This window comes from Hyperolius riggenbachi, chromosome 8 (assembly GCF_040937935.1).
Source record: "Hyperolius riggenbachi isolate aHypRig1 chromosome 8, aHypRig1.pri, whole genome shotgun sequence".
In the NCBI taxonomy this organism is placed as follows: Eukaryota; Metazoa; Chordata; class Amphibia; order Anura; family Hyperoliidae; genus Hyperolius; species Hyperolius riggenbachi.
In genome coordinates this window covers 257,339,290-257,362,769 of record NC_090653.1, presented here as the reverse complement: position 1 = coordinate 257,362,769, position 23,480 = coordinate 257,339,290, and the positions used below count along the sequence as shown (strand labels likewise).

The window sequence follows — 23,480 nt, the reverse complement described above, 5'->3', positions numbered from 1 at the left end:
CTGCGCCCTGAGCCTATGCCTCGGCCCGGCCTTGCATAGCGTCATCCTCACGTGACGCTGGTCTCCGACCTCTCTGTCGCTCACTGTGCTTCCGCCAATCAGGAAGCACAGTGAGCGGTGGAGAAGGCGGAGACCAGCGTCACGTGACGATGACGCTATTTGCCATCGCCTGGAACGCAGGAAGGTGAGTCTCTTGCCCGCTGCTGCCCGCTGCGACTAATTAGGAGGGGGAAGCGCCAGAAGGAGGGGACCCAGGTGAGGGAGGTGGGGGGTCCGGCCCCCCTCCCCGCCGCTTTCCCCGCCACCCCTCCTTTCCATGCTGCTTCCCCTCCTGTCTTGCACAGGCCTCTGTGGGAGGCCTTGATGACACCCCCTGGGGCGCCCGACACCCGGTGCGGGGCGCCCCCTGACGCTACTGGTCCTCCTGCTGTCCCTTAAAAAGAAAAAGTGGGTTTGGCACTCCTAAAGGGTCAGGGATGATCCGTGGGTAGAGAAGAAAAACTCCCGCTATAGAATATCTCTTACACTGTTTGACACTCAGCCACTGACATGTGCCTCACACATATAGCAAGAAGGAAGCAAATCACAGATTCATTGTTGACAAGAAGCAGATTCGGCCACCGTCCGTCATTCAGCTCATTTATTGTAAAACAACTTGTGCAGTACAGGGTATCAAATGGTTGTCACCTGGCATTCCAAGGCGATACTGTGCGGGGTAAGGTGGAGGTGGGTGCTCAGGGCTGCAGAAGTGTCGGCAACGGCCGTTTCGCGTCCACCAGGACGCTTGGTCACGTTGCGTTCCACTTTTCAGTTATCACGGTTTAGTGAATCAAGCCCCATAAGAGGCACCTAGATTAGAGGGCAAAAACCAGGGAAAAAATGTACTTAGCCTGGTGCATCCATGTTCTCCCTCAATTATTATGTCCTCCTCCTGTCCCCCAGTGTCCTGTGTGTCCCCTTTGTGTCATCCTCCTCTCCCCCTTGTGTCCTCCTGCTGTCCCCCAGTGTCCGGTGTGTCCCCTTTGTGTCATCCTCCTCTCCCCCTTGTGTCCTCCTGCTGTCCCCCAGTGTCTTGTGTATCTCCCTTTGTGTCCACCTCCTGTCCCCTGGTGTCCTGTGTGTCCCCTTTGTGTCCACCTCCTGTCCCCTGGTGTCCTGTGTGTCCCCCTTGTGTCCTCCTGTTGTCCCCCAGTGTCCCCCTTGTGTCCTCCTGCTGTCCCTCAGTGTCCTGTGTGTCCCCCTTGTGTCCTCCTCCTGTTCCTCAGTGTCCTGTGTGTCCCCTTTAAGTCTGCCTCTGTCCCACGTAGTGTCCTGTGTGTCCCGCTTTGTCCCCTTGCTGCGCTGTAATTAGCGGCAGTAGCCACTTCGTATCACTTACCTAACGTGAGGATGACCACGGTGAACAACGGCTCCTCTCTCGCACACTCCTTCCCCCTAGTGCCCGCACTTCCTGGTTGCGTCATTACATGAGCAACCGGCATTAGAGGGAAGGAGTGTGCGACAGATGAGCCACATAGCACACCCCAATTACTCCTCAGATTTTGTTATCCAGTCACTCCCAATTTTGTTTTTGTTTTTTTTGGTTTTCTTTTTTTTTTATAAACAATTGGCTACTAATAACTCCTTTCTGTATTTTATTAACATATGATATATCTCTTTTGCAGATGGAGAACAGCCAAGGAGACCAACATGAATTTTACATCTTCATTTAGCTTCCCCACAAATCAAACGTCACCTGTTTTGTTTAAGCCTGGCCTAACAAGATCCAGCATGCTCTGAAAGCCCATAATTGTCACATATCAGGGACATCATTTTACACAACTGTCAGATCTCATATTGATGCAGAGAAATGATGATCTCCATCTTGCTTTAAAGTGACATTAAAGCAAAAAAAAACCAAAAAAAAACATATGATTTAATGAAGAGCTGGCAGCAGCTGAATGGATGACAGTATCCCCAATGTACTGTAAAGAGTTATCCAACTAAATAATTCACAGTAGCTGATACCCCCTTTTACATGAGAAATCTATTGCTTTTCACAAACAGACCATCAGGGGGGCGCTGTATGACTGATATTGTGGTGCAACCCCTCCCACAAGAAGCTCTGAGGACAGCGGTACTTTTGACAGTTTGCCACAATGTAACAAGGTTCACAGACAGGAAATAGCTGCTTACAGCTGTCTCCAACGGCCAAAACAGCTAGCAGCAGCTGCATAACCTGCCCACAGTACATATGTCACCATAATGTCACCATAAATAAAATGTAACATAAATGTCAGAATGTAAATCTGGGAGAGGAAAGATTTTACAATGAGCAAACACTGACTATATCATTTATACATAATTATTGTAAAAATGAAGCACTTTTTTATTACACTTTTTTCACTCTTTAAACCACTCCTATACCACAAACATGTGTTACCCTCACACACTCTCATGCCTTGTTCACATTACCGGCGTTTTTGTTAAATTTTAAGCGCTGGCAATTTTCAAAGTCATCCTGAAATCGCTTGTGCAATGATTCTCTATGAGAGAGTTCATATCTGAGCGGTTCGTTTGCGATCCTCTTTGAGAAGCGATGCTTGGGCCATTTTTGAGGCGATTTGCCTCAATGGAAGGTATAGGAAAAACGCAAAACGCTCACAAAATTGCTTTGGTAAGCGATTGCGTGAGCGTTTAAAAAAAAATGAATTTATTTTTTTTCTGGATCAAAACAAGGAAGCGCACTGCAAAAGCGCTTACAAAAACGCCCACAAAAACCAGCGAATGCGCAGAAAATCGCCGGAAAATGCTTGAAGAAAACGCGGAGAAAAAAAGCCCGCAGACACGTGAGCTGAACGCAATGTGAACATGGCCTCACTGCAGTGAGTAGGTAATATAGAAAAAATGGAACAAAGTTGGTCCCAGTAAAAATTCCTAGACTTCACCTCAATACCAATAAAAATAAAAATAATCCAATAAAATGCATACATCATATGCCAAAATTATATACAATGGGATGCGAATGTTTGGGCAACCTCTTTAATCGTCATGATTTTCCTGTATAAGTCATTGGTTGTTACGATAAAAAATGTCAGTTAAATATATCATATAGGAGACACACACAGTGATATTTGAGAAGTGAAATTAAGTTTATTGGATTTACAGAAAGTGCGCAACACTTGTTTAAGCAAAATTAGGCAGGTGCATAAATTTGGGCACCACAAAAAAGAAATGAAATCAATATTTAGTAGATCCTCCTTTTGCAGAAATTACAGCCTCTAAACGCTTCCTGTAGGGTCCAATGAGAGTCTGGATTCTGATTGAAGGTATTTTGGACCATTCCTCTTTACAAAACATCTCTAGTTCATTCATGTTTGATGGCTTCCAAGCATGGACAGCTCTCTTTATCTCACACCACAGATTTTCAATTATATTCAGGTCTGGGGACTGAGATGGCCATTCCAGAATGTTGTACTTGTGCCTCTGCATAAATCCTTAGTGGATTTTGAGCAGTGTTTAGGGTTGTTGTCTTGTCAAAAGACCCAGCCCCGACACAGCTTCAGCTTTGTCACTGATTCCTGGAAATTGGTCTCCAGAATCTGCTGATACTGAGTGGAATCCATGTGTCCCCATGGCCGGATTTCTGGCAAGGCCACATAGGCCATGGCCTGGGGCACCAGATAAACAAGGGGCGGCCTGCAGACAGTGGGCATTATTTGCAGGGCATTATTTGCAAGTGTCCAAACAAATGAAAGGGGTCAGGATAACTGCACTATTAGTACCAGCTGGCATCTGCCTGTGCTGTGCTACAGGCAGCTGCAGTCCGTTAACCAAACGTTTGTGAACAGTGTGTGACTAGCAAAAAGCCAGACCTTGTCCAATGACTAGCAGCTGCTGGCAGTTACAGAAGGCCGGGTCCCACGCACTTGGTGTGGGGGATGAAAGGACCAGGGGCAGCACCAGCAAATAGTGCAGAATACAGAAGGGAGACTCTCTAAGTACCCATTTCTTAATTATTGATTGGCCAGCGTTGTTAACGTGGAGACAGCAGTGGGTACAGGACTCACTTTTACGTGTTGCTGACCCCTCCCAATGTCCAGTTGTGAGTCACTTTTGACTATGTGTGTGTGGTGGATGGCTCCCACCACGCCCATCACCTGTAGATCGCTTGATTGACCAGTTCCCCTGTGTGACGTGATTGATTCACTTCACGTTGCCAAGGAGACCTCGGCACTAGCCGCAATAGTGGACACCAGCGGCCCAAACGTTTTTAGGTGTGTGTGTGTGTGTGGAGAGAGGGGGTAGGATACGGCTTCGGTTTGGGCGGCTGGTAATAGTCGGCCTTGGGCGGTAAGAAGTACAAATCCGGCCCTGTGTGTCCCTCAACCTTGACAAGATTCCCAGATCCCTGCACTGGCCACACAGCCCCACAGCATGATTGAACCACAACCATATTTTACTGTAGGTAGCAGGTGTTTTTCTTGGAATGCTGTGTTGTTTTTCCTCCATACATAACGCCCATTGTTATGCCCAAATAACTCAATTTTAGTTTAATCAATCCAAAGCACCTTATTCCAAAATGAAGCTAACTTGTAAAAATGTGCTTTAGCATGCCTCAAGCGGCTCTGTTTATGCTGTGGGCGGAGAAAAGACTTCCTCTGTATCACTCTCGCATACAGCATCTCCTTGTGTAAAGTGCGCTGAATGGTTGAACGATGCACAGTGACTCCATCTGCAGCAAGATGATGTTGTAGGTCTTTGGTGCTGGTCTGTGGGTTGCCTCCGACTGTTCTCACCATTCGTCGCTTCTGTTTATCGGAGATTTTTATTGGTCTGCCACTTTGAGCATTAACTCGAACTGAGCCTGTGGTCTTTCATTTCTTCAATATGTTCCTAACAGAAAGCTGAAATCTCTGAGACAGCTTTCTGTATCCTTCCCCTAGACCATAATGGTATACAATCTTTGTCTTCAGGTCATTTGAGAGTTGTTTTGAGACCCCCATGTTGCTACTCTTCAGAGAAAATTAAAAGAGGAAAACCTACAATTGACCCCCTTAAATACATTTTCTCATAATTGGATTCACCTGTGTATGTAGGTCAGGGGTCACTGAGCTTACCAAGCCAGTTTGAGTTCCAATAATTAGCTCTAAGGCTGCTTACACACCAAGACGTTACAGGCGCACGTTAGTGCGCCTGTAACGCTCCCCCAACGCACAGCAATGTAACACAAGTGGGCTGTTCACACAGCCCACGTTGCGTTACATGTAACGCTGCACGTTCTGTGCAAAGTGCAGCATGCTACGGCGTTGGAGCGGCTATAGCCGCGTTAGACTGTTTGCACATGCGCAGTGGGGGGCGGAGAGGAGGTGGGGAGAGCCAGCTACAGTAGCCGCGCACATGGCTACTTAATATTCACTGCACTGGCGGGCGCTGATTGGCCGGCGGGACCACGTGATGCGGAGTGTCTCGCTCCGCATCACGTGGTCCCGCTGGCCAATCAGCGCCACTCTGGGAGACATTATAGGACTCGAGCCGCCTAACGCGGCTCACTCTACCGTCGGCTCTTGCAGCACCATACGTTGTGTTAGGTGCACGTTATGCGACCTTAACGTGCCACCTAATGCAACGTCTTGGTGTGCAAGAAGCCTAAAGGTTTTTGAATCAATAAAATGACAACAGTGCCCAAATGTATGCACCTGTCTAATTTTGTTTAAACAATGATTGCGCACTTTGTGTAAATCCAATAAACTTCATTTCACTTCTTAAATATCACTGCTTGTGTCTCCTATATGATATATTTAACTGCCATTTTTTATTGTAACAACCAATGATTTATACAGGAAAATCATGACGATTAACAAGGTTGCCCAAACTTTCGCATCCCATTGTAGGCACCTCACAAATATATTCAAAACCTTAACCCCCCTGGCGGTATGATTATTTCAGGATTTTGGGGTCTTTTTCAAACTTTTTAGACCCTAAAATCAGGACAAAATCATGCCACCAGATTCTCTGCAGCATCCCCTGCTCTCACTCACCTCCCTGGGCTCCAGCCCTGCAATTTTACCTCCGTCCTCCGGGTGATGTTGTAACTCGATAGTGACAGCGATCTCACCAGAGTGATTCAGAGCCTCGGAGGACGGGAAGGAGAACGGCTACTGACGTCTGGATCCCCCGGGAGGTGAGTAAAAGCACCCGCTGGGCCCACTACACTCTGCATTGAGCTCCCGGTGGCTAGCCTGAGCTACACTCAGGATTACCACCAGGGAGGTTATTAGAGCATTGATCATATAATGTTCTAGTAATGTTCTATTTCTTAGCAGTACTACACATACAATTCATTATATCACATGTTAATTTTCACTTCAGATTATGTTTGATTAAAAATGTTCTGCCAATTATTTGAGTGAAATTCAAGGTTTTATGGCTGGGGAACTAAGTAGAGTTATTCTTTAATCAGAGCTCGATTGCTGGTTAGAGTAACCCTTTATGTTTTTCTCCACAGTAGCCTGTGTGTTCCCTGTACATGGCTATGCTTATATTAAGATAAGCACTGGAGAAGAGTTCAGATTTCACTCAGTACTGGCTGCATTGCAATGTTTAGCAAGGCCCACAGACATACAGCAAAAGCTACAGCTTGCTATAAGTTGATATACTATATGCTTAGTATATGGAATAGTTATAAATAGTGATTATAGAAATATTAATTACTGTCCTGATTAATAATATACCTATATATTAAGGTAAATACGTTTGCTTTTATATATTGCAGTATGAATTAAAACAAATGGCTGTTTGTTATGAATGCAAAACCAAAATAATAACACCATGTGAATAAACAATAATACCCAGTGGCGACTCCAGCTTCAAAGTTTTTTTTTTTTTTTTTTTATTTTTTTTTTTTCGGGAGGGGGGCAACAAAGGGGCCACAATAGTTGGCTGGTGGGGACCATTTGAGTGACCAAAATCGATGTGTGTATGGCAAGCTTTGGATATTTCTACCTAACTTAAGAGATAAAATTAAAGAGAACCAGAGACAACGCGCCCTCATGTATTTTACCAAATATATCAATGGGAACATGACAGTAAGTGCCTACTCTGCTTTTTGTTTCATCCTTCACTGCTCAGTCTTCTAGTTATCAGCTCTGATAAAATCCCCGACTGAGCATTCAGTCTAGCTTTGCCCTGGAATGATTATAGCTGAGTCAGTCTTCTATGATCTCTTTTCAAGCCCAAGCACGCCCCCTTGTGGCTCTGCATTCCTGCTGTGTATCCTCGTAGCAGGAAAGCAGAGCCAGGAGTGGGCGGGCTTGGGCTTGAAAAGAGATCACAGAAGACTGACTCTGCTATAATCATTCCAGGGCAAAGCTAGACTGAATGCTCAGTTGGAGATTTTATCAGAGCTGATAACAAGAAGACTGAGCAGTGAAGGATGAAGCAAAAAGCAGAGTAATAATAATAATAATCCGAACATTTGTATAGCGCTTTTCTCCTGTCGGACTCAAAGCGCTCAAGAGCTGCAGCCACTGGGACGCGCTCAAGAGGCCACCCTGCAGTGTTAGGGAGTCTTGCCTTGAACTCCTTACTGAATAGGTACTTGACCTAGCCAGGATTCGAACCCTGGTCTCCCATGTCAAAGGCAGAGCCCTTAACCAGTACACTATCCAGCCACTGCTGATATATATGGTAAAATATATGAGGGTGCTTCATCTCTGGTTCTTTTTAAGGCTAACTTGTTCAGCAATGATAGTAACCAAATGTAAACATCACAAACAGAACTCAGAGGCTTTTGAGCAGAGCAGATTGTCCAAATGATGGTGATAGCACTACCATTATTGAAGAAAATGTGCATACAGATAGACTTGGCTAGTTTGCCTGCATGCTTAATTCTTTACTTGCTAGCATGCTGCTCCTGTGTGGACAAATCACAGGCAAATCATTCCAGCCCCCAGCCTGTGTCTGACGACTCTACAAGCAAGGGGAGGGGGAAGAGGCAGGAGGGAGAGAAACACTGTAATTCCCGTAGCAGGAAAAAAGCGCACCAGCTGAGGGTGCATAAAAAGGGCGCCACCATAGACTTTAATGCAATTATCGTTAATACGGCAAAAAAGCAGAAGAAAGGGCGCCGTGATAAATATTGCTAACGACGTTAGAGTTTTTGAAGTATGTTATCGTTTTAGAAGCTTGCAATGTTATAGTTGTTGTCATATTATTTTGTTTGTATGTATAGATTTTATATTTTCAAAGATATTATCTTTTTTTGTGTAAAAGGGTCTTTCTGCAGAGGGATTGGTTAGGGTTAGGCACCACCAGGAGGAGTGGTTAGGGTTAGGCACCACCTGAACGGCAGTTAGGGTTAGGCAACACCAGGGGGTGGTTAGGGTTAGGCACCACCAGGAGGAGTGGTTAGGGTTAGGCACCACCTGAACGGCAGTTAGGGTTAGGCAACACCAGGGGGTGGTTAGGGTTAGGCACCACGGGGGGGTTAGGGTCAGGCACCACCAGGGGAGTGGTTAATTTTAGGCACCACCAGGGGAGGGGGTTCTGTGTGAGGGTAGGGTTAGGTTAAGCTGTATTGATGAATTACGTAACAATATTTAAAGTTAATATGTTTTCGGCTCTCCTTCCCACCTGCCTACACCTGTCACCCCACACCTACCAGCACCCATGGGTGCTGCAAGGTGCCAGGCTAGGTGAGGTTGCAGGTGAGGAGGCGGGGAGGACAGCGGGAGCTGGCAGCTATGCGTCCCAAAGGACGCATTCTCTGCTATGTGAGGAGCGTTGGAGATCTTCAATCAACTTAATTGAGGGTCGCAAGATAGAGGATCCTGTAATACTGTATACGTTGGATCATTTACCGAGGATAATGGCGTGGGAACATTTTTTAAAAGGTACAGGTAAGTATTTCTTTCTGGTTAATTAAGAATATAAAAATATTTTTCTTGTGGTTGCATTTTTATTTCATTTAACCCTTTGTGGAAATAGGTAAGGGGTACCCCTATACTAATTTCTCCTTTGAGGGGGTTGTGCATCTGGGTTCCCCTTCTTAAAAGGGCCTCCCAGATGCCACCATGACCCTCCCCCCCCCTCAGGAGTCGTTGCCCCACCTCCTCCTGGGGCACCGGAGGCAGGGAAGAGCCCCTTGTCCATGGATTGGACAAGGGCTCCGGGGGGGGAGGGGAGGGGGAGGCTTGGCCGCCCCTCCCCCCGGAGCCCCCCCATACCATGGACCATGCGGGCTGGTATAGCTCAGGGTGCGAAGCCCCAGTAGGCCGGGGCTCCGCATTCTTGCTATCCCAGCCTGAATGGGGGACAAGGGGTTACAGAGGCTTGGAAAGGGGGACCCCACGCCATTTTTTTTCAGATTTCTCACACTCAGAACATTCCCCAAAAATAATGTATTTTTTATTTTTTTGTTAAATATTGTTTCCCACTATCTTTTTAACATATCCTGCAAATTTGGTGTTGCTAGGATGTAAGGGGCCTTTGCTATTAACTGCTGGGAAATATTTCCCACACGCTGACCAGCGGCATTTAAATGTATCGTTTTTTTTCTTTGAACTTTAAAATCAATTTTCTCAAAAAGTATAAGGTCTTTTTGAAAAAAAAAAACATTTCCTCTTGTTACCACTGTTCTTCTTAACATCCCCTGCAAATTTGGTGTTTCTGGCATTAAAGGGGGCTTTGCTATTAACCGCTAAAGTCGGCGGGCGTTTAATTTTACCACGGTCAGAAGGAGAATTTTAAAATCAATTTTCTCAAAAAGTATAAGGTCTTTTTGAAAAAAAAATGTTCCTCTTGTTTCCACTGTTCTTCTTAACATTCCCTGCAACGTTGGTGTTTCTATCTTTTAAGGGGGCTGTGCTAATAAACGTTAAAGTCAGCGGGCAGACATTTTCTAAATGGCAGCAAAGCAGGGCTTAAAACGATAAATATCATTCAGGCAGGACAACAAAAAGCAGATTTTAAAACGGTAAATTACTTTCACAAGGTCTGTGCCATTAAAACGACAAATATCGTTTTAAACAAATATCAGCCGGAAGAGGAATAAGAAAAATTTCATTGAAAAGATTCGGGATGACAGTGGGAACCTTTATACTAAGAGTGAAGAGATTGGTGCAATCTTCACCGACTATTATGAAAAATTATACAATCTAAAAAAGGACTCGACCGTAGAGCCGAATACTTTTCTTGAAAAGGCGGGATTACCAGTAATTAATGAGGATATGCGGTCGATGCTGGAGGCACCCATTGCTGAATCAGAATTCAAAGAAACAGTTTTAAACTTAAAAAAAGGGAAGAGTCCAGGCCCAGATGGGTATACAGCTGAATTTTACCAAACAGTCTGGGAGGATCTGGCCCCTATATTCTGCAGTTTAGTAAATTTTGAAGACTCCGAAGTCACCTTCTCCAGAGAATCAAATAAAGCTCTTATAACATTGATACCGAAAGAGGGGAAATCTACTGACAAATGCAGCCAATACAGACCAATTTCCCTAATCAACGTAGACGTTAAAATATACTCCAAAATATTGGCAACAAGATTGGAGATTATTATGGAACAGTTATTGGGTAAACAACAAATTGGTTTTAGAAAAAAAAGACTAATACAAGAAAATGTCTACGCGGCTGTCGGTTTTATGCACGAGTGTAAAAAGGGGGAAAAAGAGGGTATTTTGGTAACAGTGGATGCAGAGAAAGCCTTTGATCGAATATCAAGAGATTTTCTATTTAGTACTTTAGGAAAATTTGGGATAGAAAATTCCTTTATTTCCAGAATTAGAAAACTTTATCGAAATCAATACTCGTGCATAAGGCTGAATGGACGGGTGGCAAAAGAATTTAAATTAAATAATGGAGTGAGACAGGGTTGCCCGCTGTCTCCTCTCCTTTTTAATCTTGGTCTGGAACCGGTGATTAATCTAATTCAAAAGGAGAAGCTTATAAAAGGTATACCTATGAAAGACTATGAGCTTAAACTTCTTGCTTATGCAGATGATCTGCTGTTGACATTGCTAAATCCTTCAGTGTCCCTTCATAGGGCTTTGGAAATACTTGATGAATTTACTAAGTTTTCTAATTTTAGAATCAATAGGGGGAAAACGATGATTCTGAATATCGGATGTTCCGAAACAACAAAAGCTATATTACAGAAGGCTGACCATCTGGCTTGGTGTAAAAGATCAATTAAATATCTGGGAATTGAGCTGTGCAGTGACTATAGGGATTTGTACAACGTTAATTTTCCCAAGCTAATCACGGACTGTAAAGCTATACTGAGATCGGCAGATCGCCCGTGCTTTGGAGCATTAACCAGGGTAGACATTATTAAGATGCTGGTTTTGCCCAAGATACTTTACGTTCTACAGTGTTTGCCAATTGCCCTTCCGAAAAGATGGTTTCAAGAATGGAGAAGTATTTTTCAAAATTTTATATGGGCAAATAAAAAACATAGGATAGCTTATGATTACTTGATGAGAGGGAAAAAGCGGGGGGGATTGGGGGCCCCAGATGTATTGGGTTATTATAAATGTGTCCATGTTACAAGAATAGTACAATGGTGCTGCCCAACTGCCCGCGAAAGAATCTGGATAAAGGTAGAACAGGAAGAGCTAAATCTAGAAATGGTAAATACATGGATCCTAGATAATATAAGAGCATTATTGGATAAAACATCTCATCCTATTATTAAACCAACTCTTAGAACATTATATGAAATGTTAAAAACATGGACTTTTGACTTTGGAGTTTCCCAATTAGTCACACTTAGACAAAATAAGGATTTCCCGCCTGCATTAGATAAGGACTGGTTTAGAGTCAATAATGTCAGCCCTGACATTAGACTTTTAGATATCCAAGGCAACAAGGATTTAAAAATAATGGGGGTATCTGGTACCAATTGGGAGATAACACCTTGGGCTAAATTGCAAATAAGCAACTTTATAAAAAAGTTAGAAAAAAAAAGGGGTATTAGTAAGCAGTTAAATATAATTGAACGATGGATCGCCATGAATGAGAAACCAAAAAAGCTTCTATCTAAATGCTATAAATATATGCAGGATAACATCTGTGGTAGATTTTCCAAGTGGCGAGAAAGATGGGAGGAAGATCTGAAAGTCCCTATAGAGGAGCATAGGTGAAATCAGGTGACCCATATAATCTGGAAATACCCTTTTAGAAAACTGCAATGGACCCAATACAAAACCGTGGCCAGATGGTATTTTACACCAGCCAAGATGGTAAGGTTTTCAGGGAACCAAAAGAATCAATGTTGGCGGTGTGATCAGGGGGGGGGGGGTGGGGCGATGAGATACATATGTGGTGGAGCTGTCCGGTGGTAAGAGGACTATGGGGAGAACTAGAGGTTTTTTGGGGTAAACATTTGGGAAAATGTATCCAGATTAATCAAATGGAGGCAATTTTTGGCATTGTTGACTCTGAAAGTAATATGCTAGTAAAAGATCTGAGAGAAATTGGTTCATTAGTTGCCGGTAATATCATAGCTAAGAAATGGAAAAGTAGAGACCCTATTAAAATATCGGAGTGGCTGGCGGGTATGTTTGATTTTTGGGAGGAGGCGTCCGCTGCAGACGGAGAAATACACAATATGGAAATGCTTGATGAGAACTGGTTGGGGAAACTTAAAAAGGGGTGGATGGAATTAGTGGTGGGGGCAGATTGTTAGATATAATAAACATTGAAAGGGTGGTGGATTTCATGGTGGGCAGTATGGAGGTACATTTGGGTTACGATCAGTATGACGGAGGCTGTTGTTTGGGCCCCGTCTCCGCGGTGCGTTATTTTTGTACGTTTCGGTCGCGGCTCTGTTTTACGGTCCGGCCGGGTCCGGTGTGTCCGGTCGGGTCTCGGTTCGGCCCGCCTCACCATGGTTTTCGGTGGTGGGTCGGGCGGGATCGGGTCCTGGTTGGGTATGTCGGATCTGGGTGGGTCATGGATAGGGGTGGGGCCAAGTTACGCCGGGGCCGGATCGTGCAGATTGGGTTTTTGTTGGGATTAGTACCCATACAGAATATAAGTAATACTGGCTGACGAGGAGTTTGGTGAATGATGTGAAGTTTGGGTGTCAGGGGGGAATGATTTGATCAGTATTGTTTGAATGTGGGTATATGAGTTTTTATTTATGGGTATATGAAGGTACAGATGGGTTCGTATGTGTACTAGGACGTATGGGGGGGATATGGGTCGGTTTGTACAAGTGGGTTGGGTTGAATAAGAATATCTGTGTTTTGGTTTGTATATATTTTGTAACTTTAATATGCATTTACTATAGACAAAATAAAAGAAAGTATATAAAGAATGTCGAACTATGATGCAAACTGATTTACCAGACATAAAGAGGTTTACGATGAAGCCTATTTGCTGAGTCTGGTAGCACAGATACAGAGCTGAGTTCGAAGAAAAAAAAAAAAAAAAAATCAGCCGGAAGAGGGCGCCATTATTTAACCGGCGCCATTTTTCACTGGACGTGTGTGACTGTATAGCGAGGTCTCTCTCAAGTCTGAGTGCGCGGTTAGGGCTTGTACCTTCTCCCCTCTCTTTGGACAGCAAAGCGCGGGGGAGGGGAGGAAGGAGTGCTGATAGGACTGGAGCTGACATCGGGAGAAGCAGGGCTCAGAGTGCAGCTTTCCCCAGTGTATGGCAGGAGGCGGGAGGATCTGACCCCTGGGCTGATAATGCAGTCTGCTGGTGTGACCCTGCAGGCTTGGGAATAGTACCCTCCACCTGACAACATTAGCTGGCCTGTTTTGGCACGATAATACAGACATCGGCCCTATAGATTCCCTGCAAACTACCCCTCCCTCTCCATAGAGGGACCACAACTCCCAGCATGCACCCTTCTCCTCTAGAGGGATCACAACTCCCAGCATGCCCCTTCTCCTCCATATAGGGAACGCAACTCCCAACATGCCCCCTTCTACTCCATATAGTGACCACAACTCCCAGCATGTCCCTTTCCATAGAGGGACCACAGCTCCCAGCATGCCCCTTTTCCTTCATAGAGGGACCACAACTCCCAGCATGCCTCCTTCTCCATAGAGGGACCACAGCTCCCAGCATGCCCTCTTCTCCTCTATAGAGGGACCACAGCTCCCAGCATGCCTCCTTCTCCTCCATAGAGGGACCACAGCTTCTAGCATGCCCGCTCTCTCCTCCATAGAGGTACCCCAGTTCCCAGCTTGCCCCCTCCCTCCTCCACCAAGAAACCACAGCTCCCAGCATGCTCTGCTCCCTCCATAGCGGGACAACAGCTTCCAACATGCCCCTTAATACCTCACCGTACTGTTAGAGATGGCCCAAACCTCCGATTTTCGGTTCGTGAACTGGGTTCGCGAACTTCCGCAAAAGGTTCAATTCGCGCAAACTTTCGCGAACCGCAATAGACTTCAATGGGGAGGCAAACTTTGAAAACTAGAAAAAATTATGCTCGCCACAAAAGTGATGGAAAAAAGATGTTTCAAGGAGTCTAACACCTGGAGGGGGGCATGGCGGAGTGGGATACATGCCAAAAGTCCCGGGGAAAAATCTGGATTTGAGGCAAAGCAGCGTTTTAAGGGCAGAAATCACATTGCATGCTAAATTGCAGGCCTAAAGTGCTTTTAAAACATCTTGCATGTGTATACATCAATCGGGGAGTGTAATTAGAGTACTGCTTCACACTGACACACCAAACTCACTGTGTAACGCACCACAAACAGCTGTTTGCTTAGTGATGGCCGTGCTGGACTGGTGCGCACCATGGCGAGAGTGCAGGCCATGGTGGTTTTCAAGCCCATATGGTTGCCGGGCTGTGGTAGCTCAATGATAGAACCACAGTGACTGTCCAGCTGATCAAATTTGGTCTGTCCACAATGAAGCAACGACCTTATTATCTTGGGTGTACACCGCGGCAAGGTAATGATCACGAAGGGGAATGGGCACATGTACATGCCTTTTGTTTTGGAAGAAACACCTTCCTCATCATCCGAGTCTGACTCCTCTTCCCCACATGACTCTTCCTCCCCCTCCCCCCTCTGTGCTGCCGCAGGTGTTGAGGAAACATCTGATTCTGATGTAAATTGCTCTCACAACTGTTCCTGCCGTAACTGTTCCTCTTCATGCTCCTCCACAGCTTGATCCACCACTCTACACACGGCACGCTCCAGGAAGTAAGCGTAGGGGATCAAGTCGCTGATGGCTGCATGAGCCTGCATGCATTTCGCATCAGTATCCAGTTGTTGGGCCTCAACATCCCCATCTGTCCAGATTGTGTCCGTCTACTGTAATTGTACAGGTACTGGGTGACGGCTTTCTCCTGGTCTAGCAGGCGAGAGAAAATGAGCTGGGTCGAATTCCAGTGAGTCGGGCTATCACATATCAAGTGTCTCATCGGCAAGTTGTTTCTCCGCTGAATGTCCGCAAAGCGTGCCATGGCCGTGTAAGACCACCTGAAATGCCCACACAACTTCCTGGCCTGCTTTAGGACACCCTCTAAGCCTGGGTACTTCGACACAAATTTTTTTAATGACTAGATTCAGCACATGTGCCATGTAGGGTACATGTGTCAGCTTTCCCAAATTCAAAGCGGAAAGGAGATTGCTGCCATTGTCACACACCACGTTGCCAATCTCCAGCTGGTGCGGGGTTAGCCACTGATCCACCTGTTTGTTAAGAGCAGCTAGGAGAGCTAGTACAGTGTGACTCTCCGATTTGAGGCAAGACATGTCTAAGATGGCGTGACACCTTCGTACCTGGCATGCAGCATAGATCCTGGGGAGATGGGGCTGTGTAGCTGGAGAGGAGATTGCGGCACAAGCCAAGGAGGAGGAGGATGACAACAGTGAAGAGGATGTAGCAGGTGGAGAGGAGGTGGCAGGAGGCCTGCCTGCAAGCAGTGGAGGTGTCACAAGTTGGTCCGCTGCACAGCCACGTACTCCCTGCTTGCCATCGGTCACCAGGTTGACCTAATGGGCTGTGTAAGTAATGTAGCGGCCCTGACCGTGCTGGGCAGACCAGGCATCCGTAGTCAGGTGGACCCTTGACCCAACACTGTGTGCCAGAGATGACACCACTTGCCTCTCCACTTCACGGTGCAGCTTGGGTATCGCCTTTTTAGAGAAATGATTGCGGCCTGGCATCTTCCACTGCGGTGTCCTAATGACTACAAATTTACGGAAGGCCTCAGAGTCCACCAGCTTGTATGGTAACAGCTGGCGAGCTAACAGTTCTGCCACGCCAGCTGTCAGACGCCGGGCAAGGGGGTGACTGACAGAAATTGACTCAAAGATTTCCTTCACGGACATCTGGCTGCTGTGGGCAGAGGAGCAGGAACTGCTCAAGGTCAGAGGCAGAGTGGAGGAGGGTGGCTGTGGGTGCAAGGGAGAAAGCGGCTGAAGATGCTGCACCTGAAGGAGGAAGAGGAGAAGGAGGGTGGCTTTTCTTTTGTGTGCTGCTTTTCCTCTGGTGCTCTTCCCATTGCAGTTTGTGCCTTTTCTCCATGTGCCTTCGTAAGGCACTTGTCCCTACGTGAGTGTTGGCCTTGCCACAGCTCAATATTTGGAGGCAGAGTCAACAGATGGCATTGCTCCGATCTGAGACAGACACATTAAAAAATGTCCAAACCGCTGAGCTCCCCTGGGGTGTGGGCACTATGGTGGCATCATCAGCAGCTGACGTTGAAGGGCATGTTGGCTGGCTGTACATAGGTGGCGATACATGGCGCCGGACACTTCTACCAGCTGTTTTTGACAACGAGCTCCCCCTGCTTCTTTCAGGAACTCGTCTCCGCCTACTCCTCTCTGACTCTCCCTCTGAACTGTCCCCTTGGTCATCTTGTCTCTTAGGAACCCATGGGGGATCCGTATCATCATAATCATCATAATCATCCTGCCCAGCTTCGCTTGCCTCAGACACCTCCAAAACTGCACTAACAGCAGGTACTTCATCATCCTCCTCCTCACACGTTACGTCCATAGTGTCGCCGCCTAACTCAGACATATGAGGTGGTGTTACTTGCTTAGCGCCTTCATCTGGTTGTAACAATAATGGCTGTGAATCAGTTAATTCCCCACCAATTAATTCCTGCAAAGTGTAAAATGCAGCGGATGTGGTGCTTGTAGTAGCACTGGTGGCTGCAGAAGATGAGGTGTTCTGTGTTACATAGTCAACCACGTCCTGACAATCTTGGGAGTTGATGGCAGGTGCCTTCTTCTGAGCACTGTACTGTGGGCCAGGTCTGCAAGAAATCACATCAACACGACCTCGCACAGACCTGCCGGTGGCCTATCTCTGCGTCTGCCTTTACCTCTTCCTCTACCTGGTTTGTCCGTTTTGTCCATATCGGGGGGGTATGAAGTGAAAAGTATGCACTGACTTGACTAATACAATGTGCAGTCGCACAGGTGCAGTTAACAGGTATGTCACACTGCGTGCACTCACGTTGGTAGGTGTATATCACACTGCGTGCACTCACGTAGGTAGGTGGGTGCACTGAACACAACAGGTAGGTATATGCAGTGATGAGGTAGGTTCACTCAACACAACAGTAGGTATATGCAGTGATGAGGTGGGTTCACTGAACACAACAGGTAGGTATATGCCGTGATGAGGTGGGTTCACAGAACACAACAGGTAGGTATATGCAGTGATGAGGTGGTTTCACTGAACACAACAGGTAGGTATATGCAGTGATGAGGTGGGTTTACTCAACACAACAGGTAGGTATATGCAGTGATGAGGTGGGTTCACTGAACACAACAGGTAGGTATTTGCAGTGATGAGGTGGGTTCACTGAACACAACAGGTAGGTATATGCAGTGATGAGGTGGGTTCACTGAACACAACCGGTAGGTATATGCAGTATTGGATATTACAATGTGCACCTGTCACACACACAGGTAGTCACTGAATGTGCTGGGCCTGGCAGTGGCACACACACAGTATGAATTAGCAAGGCTGTCTATGCAACATACGTGTCAGTGGGACACACAGAAAAAAAATAGATCACAAGAACAAGATTAGCTCAAAGAGCTGTTGAGGGTGCTATTTTAGCAATAAGAATCAGCAAGGAGCAAGCTAACAAGCCTACAAGAGCCTAACTAATCTTTCCCTATTAGAGAGTCTGATGCAGCTGTCCCTTCACTAATTACTGCAGGCACACGAGTGAGTGTAATGGCTGTCCGGGCCTGCCTTTAACCTCCCTGGCGGTAAGCCCGAGCTGAGCTCGGGCTATGCCGCGCAGGGGGAGATCTCAGCCCCTGGTGGGGCGATTTTCAAGCTGTAAATTGCTGTGCGCGCAGCCAGCACTTTGCTAGCCGCGCGCACAGCTTGATCGCCGCCGCTCTGCGGCGATCGGCCGCACGCAGCGGCTGAAGAGGGCCCCCCCCCCGCCAGAGCCCTGCGCTGCCCGGATCAATGAGTTCCGGGCAGCGCTATGGGCTGGATCGGGTGTGCCTGACGTCAGGACGTCGGCTGACGTCCATGACGTCATCCCGATCGTCGCCATGGCGACAGGAGAAGCCAAACAGGGGAACGCGTTATATACGCGTTTCCCTGTTTGCTATAGATGCCGGCGACGATCGGACTAGAGGGCCACATGCGCCCTCTAGTGGTGTTTCATGTAGCTACCACTCTGGTAGCTTTACATGAAACAAAAAAAAATTAAAAAAAAAAAAGGATTTTTTCAATCAGGAAAAAAAAAATTAACCGCCAGGGAGGTTAATAAGGGGAGTGTGGCTCCACGAGGGAGTGTAGCCTGATTAGCTACAATGTGCCTGCTGACTGTGATGTAGAGGGTCAAAGTTGACCCTAATGGTGCACTATGGGGGCGAACCGAACTTTCGGGAAAGTTCGCCTTACATGGCGAACACGAACCACCGGAAGTTCGCCGGGAACCGTTCGCCGGAAAACCGTTCGGGCCATCTCTAGCCCCAGGTATGTATACAGTTTTTATTTCCCCTCCTCTCAGGGTCAACTTCCAGGAGGCCCACAAATCTGTGGCCTCCCCCCCCCCCTCCCAAAAAGAAAAATAAATCATTGTAGGAAGAGATAAGAATTTTCCTTTTCTCTTCGCTGGCATTCCCCCGCCACCTACAAGCTAATGATAAAAAAAACACAGACAACCTGTGAGCCAAATTTCACAATGCTCTGTTTGTCAAATTCCTCCCAGCATTGCAAAAAGAAAACAAAAAGAAAGCCCTTTCCTGTAAATGGGAGGGTTGCTGAGAGATAAGATAGGGTGCTACATGGGGAGGGCGACACACAAGTCACTCTCTGGGCTTCCTAACACAACTCCTATAGGTAGAAATCTGGCACAGACATAAGAAACATCCTTAGCCCTGTGTGTATGAGAAGGGGAACCGGAAACCATGACACCCCGCTGGCTGCTCCTTCTGCTCGCTGCTGGAGTAATCATAACCTTGCAAGCCGCTGCAGGTAAAAGTTTTGGTCCTTTTATGCTAACGTGGGTTAAATGTTCAGAATGACTGGATTAGGGAGGTGTCAATAATACCAATGCTTATCACCAGTGATGAGCGAAAATAACCATATTCTTTTAGCATTCATCTTCGCAAAATGTTAAATGTAACTTTTGTGCGAAAAAATGCCATCGGAAATCGTTTTGTAATAAGTTTGTGATTTTTATTTTTTTGCAATTTTTCACGCTAAATATATATATAAAAAAAGTACGTCTTCGTGAATTTTCGCTCTAAAATAAACAATTTTTTGCGGTAACAATACATTTCTTTTTTTATTTTTTTGGCATTTCTGCGAATTTTCATCATATTGCGGAAATACAATGTATTTTCCTGAAAATCTTCTTTAAATCGAAAATACCAGTTTTTATGTGAAAATGATTTTGACCAAAATTGACAAGAAACGATACTCATCACACATTTAATCAGTGGTGGTTGAGTGGCACTTTTAGACTTCTTTTCCACGGACAGTTGTTAGGCAGTGAAATGCCTCTCAAACTTTCTCAACTGCTCACTGCTGCCTGGTAACTGCTGCCTGGTAACTGCTTGCTGCTGCCTGGCAACTGCTCACTGCTGCCGGGTAACTGCTCACTGCTGCCTGGCAACTGCTTGCTGAGCACACAGCTCAACAGTCCGTGGCCTTAAGGTAGCCTACACCTGAAGATTATGTCCAGATTTGACAAATAGAAATTTATCTCGAATCAAATCTGATTAGAGATACAATTGTCTCTTTATCACAGCTGCCCATATACTGCAGGCCAATTCTCATCAGATTTCAGCATGAAATCTACAGGGAATAAGCTGAGCCCGTCATGTCCGCACCGCCGCTGCCTCCCAATGTTTAAATGTGCCCCCCCGTGTGTGCATTTATACATTACCTGTCCTGTGGCAGCCTTCAGCAGTGTCCGTCCGTCTCTCCGGGTTCTAACAGGCGTATACACGTTGGTGGTGTGTAGCGTCTGACGTCAGACCAGTATTACTACGGACTGCACAGACTGCAGTGGATTCCAGGGGCGTAACAATATCCCCTGCAAGGGATGCAGCCACCTGGGGGCCCATAGGGGTAGAAGCCTGAGGGGGGGGCCCTGACTCTGGGGCTCTACAGGGCCATTTTTAGGGGCAGAAGGGGGTGCAGTGCAGGAAGGGGGACCAGCAGGCACAAACAACGGTGGGGAGGGGTTTCCGTCTCCCCCCTACCTCACCTTGGGCTACCATCGGCGCTTCCCTCTCCCGCAATGACAGCTGGGGGGCCCCATCCAAAGTTTGACCAGCTCCTATTTATAAAAATAGGAGCTCCCGTTCAGTCAGTTTAGTGATGAGTGGAGAACAGGCAAAAAAAGTCTGATCTCTGCTAAAGTGGACAGACGCTTCCACGCCGCCGTCCTCCGCTGCCTGTAGCTCTGGTATCAGGTGTCGTTACTTCGGCCAGTCTGCACAAGTGAAGTGCGCTCTCTATGTAACTCTTCAGCGGGCGCTGGAGAGATACGTAGAGAGCGCACTTCCTCTTGCGCAGACTGGCCGCAGCTGGAGGAAGTTATGGGACCCAATACCAGAGCTGCGGGCATCGGAGGACGGCGGTGTGGAAGCGATCTCAGCGGATGGGGCTGCAGGAAGCCCCCGGGTATGTATAAATCTTTTATTATTTTTTATCTCTGGTACACTTTAAGCTCGCTGTAAGTTTTTTGTTAAAATTGGGGTGCTACAGACTGAAAATGCAAATGAGTATCGCGGATAGTATTCATGTTACAAGTGCACAACACAGCTACAGTTCTCTGCAGGTATAAACTTTTATTCGATTGGATCTTCCCCAAATTTTCACTAAAATTGATGCAATATGTGGCTACTTTTTTTGGGGGGGGGGGGGGGGGGCAAGCAACAGATTCTTCAAAAATTTGAGAGATTACTATTTGTTTTTGTTAACAAAATGTTGACGTGGCTGTGCTGGGAATTGTAGTTCACCAAAGGCTGCAGTGTGTAATGATTACATACGATATTCCTTTTAGCATTATCAGTGTGCTGTTTGCAGTACCTGAGGAATTTGAACATTGTTCTTTACCTTTTTGAAACAAAAGTCAAAGTGCAATGATTCCCCCCCCCCCCACACACACACACACACACACTCCACACACACACACTCCACACACACACAGAATTCAGCCCCCATTCTGTCTGTTACAAACTGAAGACTGGGTTGCTTCTCGGATTCGAGCAGATAGGTCCCTCCCACATAGCAACAGAAGGCGTCACTGAGTGTAGAGGTTAGCAACACATCTGTACAGCCTCTGGCAAAATGAATCATCAGCAACCACCATTCCTACAGCTAAAGGTAGCCATACACTGGTCGATTTGCCATTAGATCGACCAGCTGACAAATCCCTATCTGATCAAATCTGATCAGAGAGGGATCGTATGGCTGCCTTTACTGCAAACAGATTGTGAATCGATTTCAGCCTGAAACCGATCACAATCTGTGGAGCCGCCGCTGCCGCCTGTCCCCCCCCCCCCCCCCCCGCGCATACATTACCTGACGTCTTCTCCGCATCTTCTCCACGCTGCACCCGCTCCATTCTGGCGCTTCCTGTGTCACTCCATGACTAGGAAGTTCAAATAGAGCGCCCTCTATTTGAACTTCCTGGTCACTGCAGTGACAGGAAGCGTCGGGATGGAGCGGGTGCAGCGCGGAGAAGATGCGGAGAAGATGCGGAGAAGACGCCCGGGAGCCAGCGTCAGGTAATGTATACCTGATCGTATCGGCCGCCGCTAGCGACGCGCTCCCTACCCGCGGGCGATCAAGGGTAATTTCCCGCACGGCGCGATCGATGGACCGATCCGATTTCGGGAGGAAATCGGATCGGCGGGTGCGTTTAGCGCGAACGATTGGCAGCAGATCCGACGCCCAGGATCGAATCTGCTGTCGAAACGGCCACGAATCGGGCCAGTGTATGGCCACCTTAATTAAAAAGCACAGGTTTTGAGGTAGCAATGATGGGCAGAATCGTCCAAAAGACTAATCTCTCCTTGATCCAATCGGTTTAGAGAGGAATCTGTCAGCTGCCCACACACCATAGGGTGATTCATGCTGATATCAATCCGGAATCGGCTTTGTGATTCCCCATCCGCCGGCCCGCCAACCGGACAATATCCCCCCCCCCCCAATGTTCAATGTGCCCAGTGCAGTATATGTATCCTATTTGTGACCACTGCTGGCTGTGGGCTCCGTCCTCCATCCATACATGCACCCCACGCTGCAGGAGCCAGGAGGAGAGGAGAGGATCGGATAGGGAGAGGATCACGGAAAATGCAAGAGCCAGGGGAGAGGATCGCGGCGGCAGGAGCAGGTATATCATGAAAGTGTACTGCAGTGTTGTGTAGTTTAGTTTAAGTGTAGTGTAGGGTATTGCTGTGTAGCATAGTTGGTAGGGCAGCAGGGATAAATGTAGACATAGTGTAACTGGTAGGAGCAACAGGGATTAGTGTAGTGTAGCTACTGTAGATTAGTGTTGGGCGAACAGTGTTCGCCACTGTTCGGGTTCTGCAGAACATCACCCTGTTCGGGTGATGTTCGAGTTCGGCCGAACACCTGACGGTGCTCGGCCAAACCGTTCGGCCATATGGCCGAACTAAGAGCGCATGGCCGAACGTTCCCCGAACGTTCGGCTAGCGCTGTGATTGGCCGAACGGGTCACGTGGTTCGGACCCGAACGCGCTCTGATTGGCCGAACTGTCACGTGGTTCGGGTAAATAAATACCCGAACCACGTCATATCTCCGCCATTTGTCTGTGGGTTTAGCTTTGGGTAGGCAGGCAGGGTAGTTCGCGCTCCAGCCACGCTAGCCAGGGTCCCCCCCAGTCATTGTGTGTCGCTGCTGGGAATAGTAGTACACCGCTCGCTCAGCATTCTGTTTACTGCCACTCTGTGTACCTCGCTCAGCCACACTATATAGCATTCTGTTTACTGCCACTCTGTGTCTGCTGGGAATAGTAGTACACCGCTTGCACAGCCACACTATATAGCATTCTGTTTACTGC

At 47.0% G+C, this 23,480-nt stretch overlaps 2 protein-coding genes across 3 annotated transcripts in view; both read left to right on the top strand.

The window, feature by feature from the left end:
- Positions 1 to 3,008, top strand: part of LOC137527786 (properdin-like) — a 95,838-nt gene extending 92,830 nt beyond the window's left edge. Inside the window, exon 10 of the mRNA XM_068248686.1 lies at positions 1,665 to 3,008. The gene's annotated coding sequence lies outside the window, so the exon portion shown is untranslated. The remainder of the gene's footprint in view (positions 1 to 1,664) is intronic.
- Positions 3,009 to 19,227: 16,219 nt separating this feature from the next.
- Positions 19,228 to 23,480, top strand: part of LOC137527785 (properdin-like) — a 150,758-nt gene continuing 146,505 nt past the window's right edge. The window contains exon 1 of one of the 2 annotated variants that reach the window (XM_068248684.1): positions 19,228 to 19,413. In XM_068248684.1, coding sequence (XP_068104785.1) covers positions 19,347 to 19,413 — 67 coding nt within the window. In that variant the 5' untranslated portion in view covers positions 19,228 to 19,346. Of the gene's footprint in view, positions 19,414 to 22,734; positions 22,790 to 23,480 lie in introns of those variants that run through there. The other variant, XM_068248683.1, reaches the window with a different exon arrangement.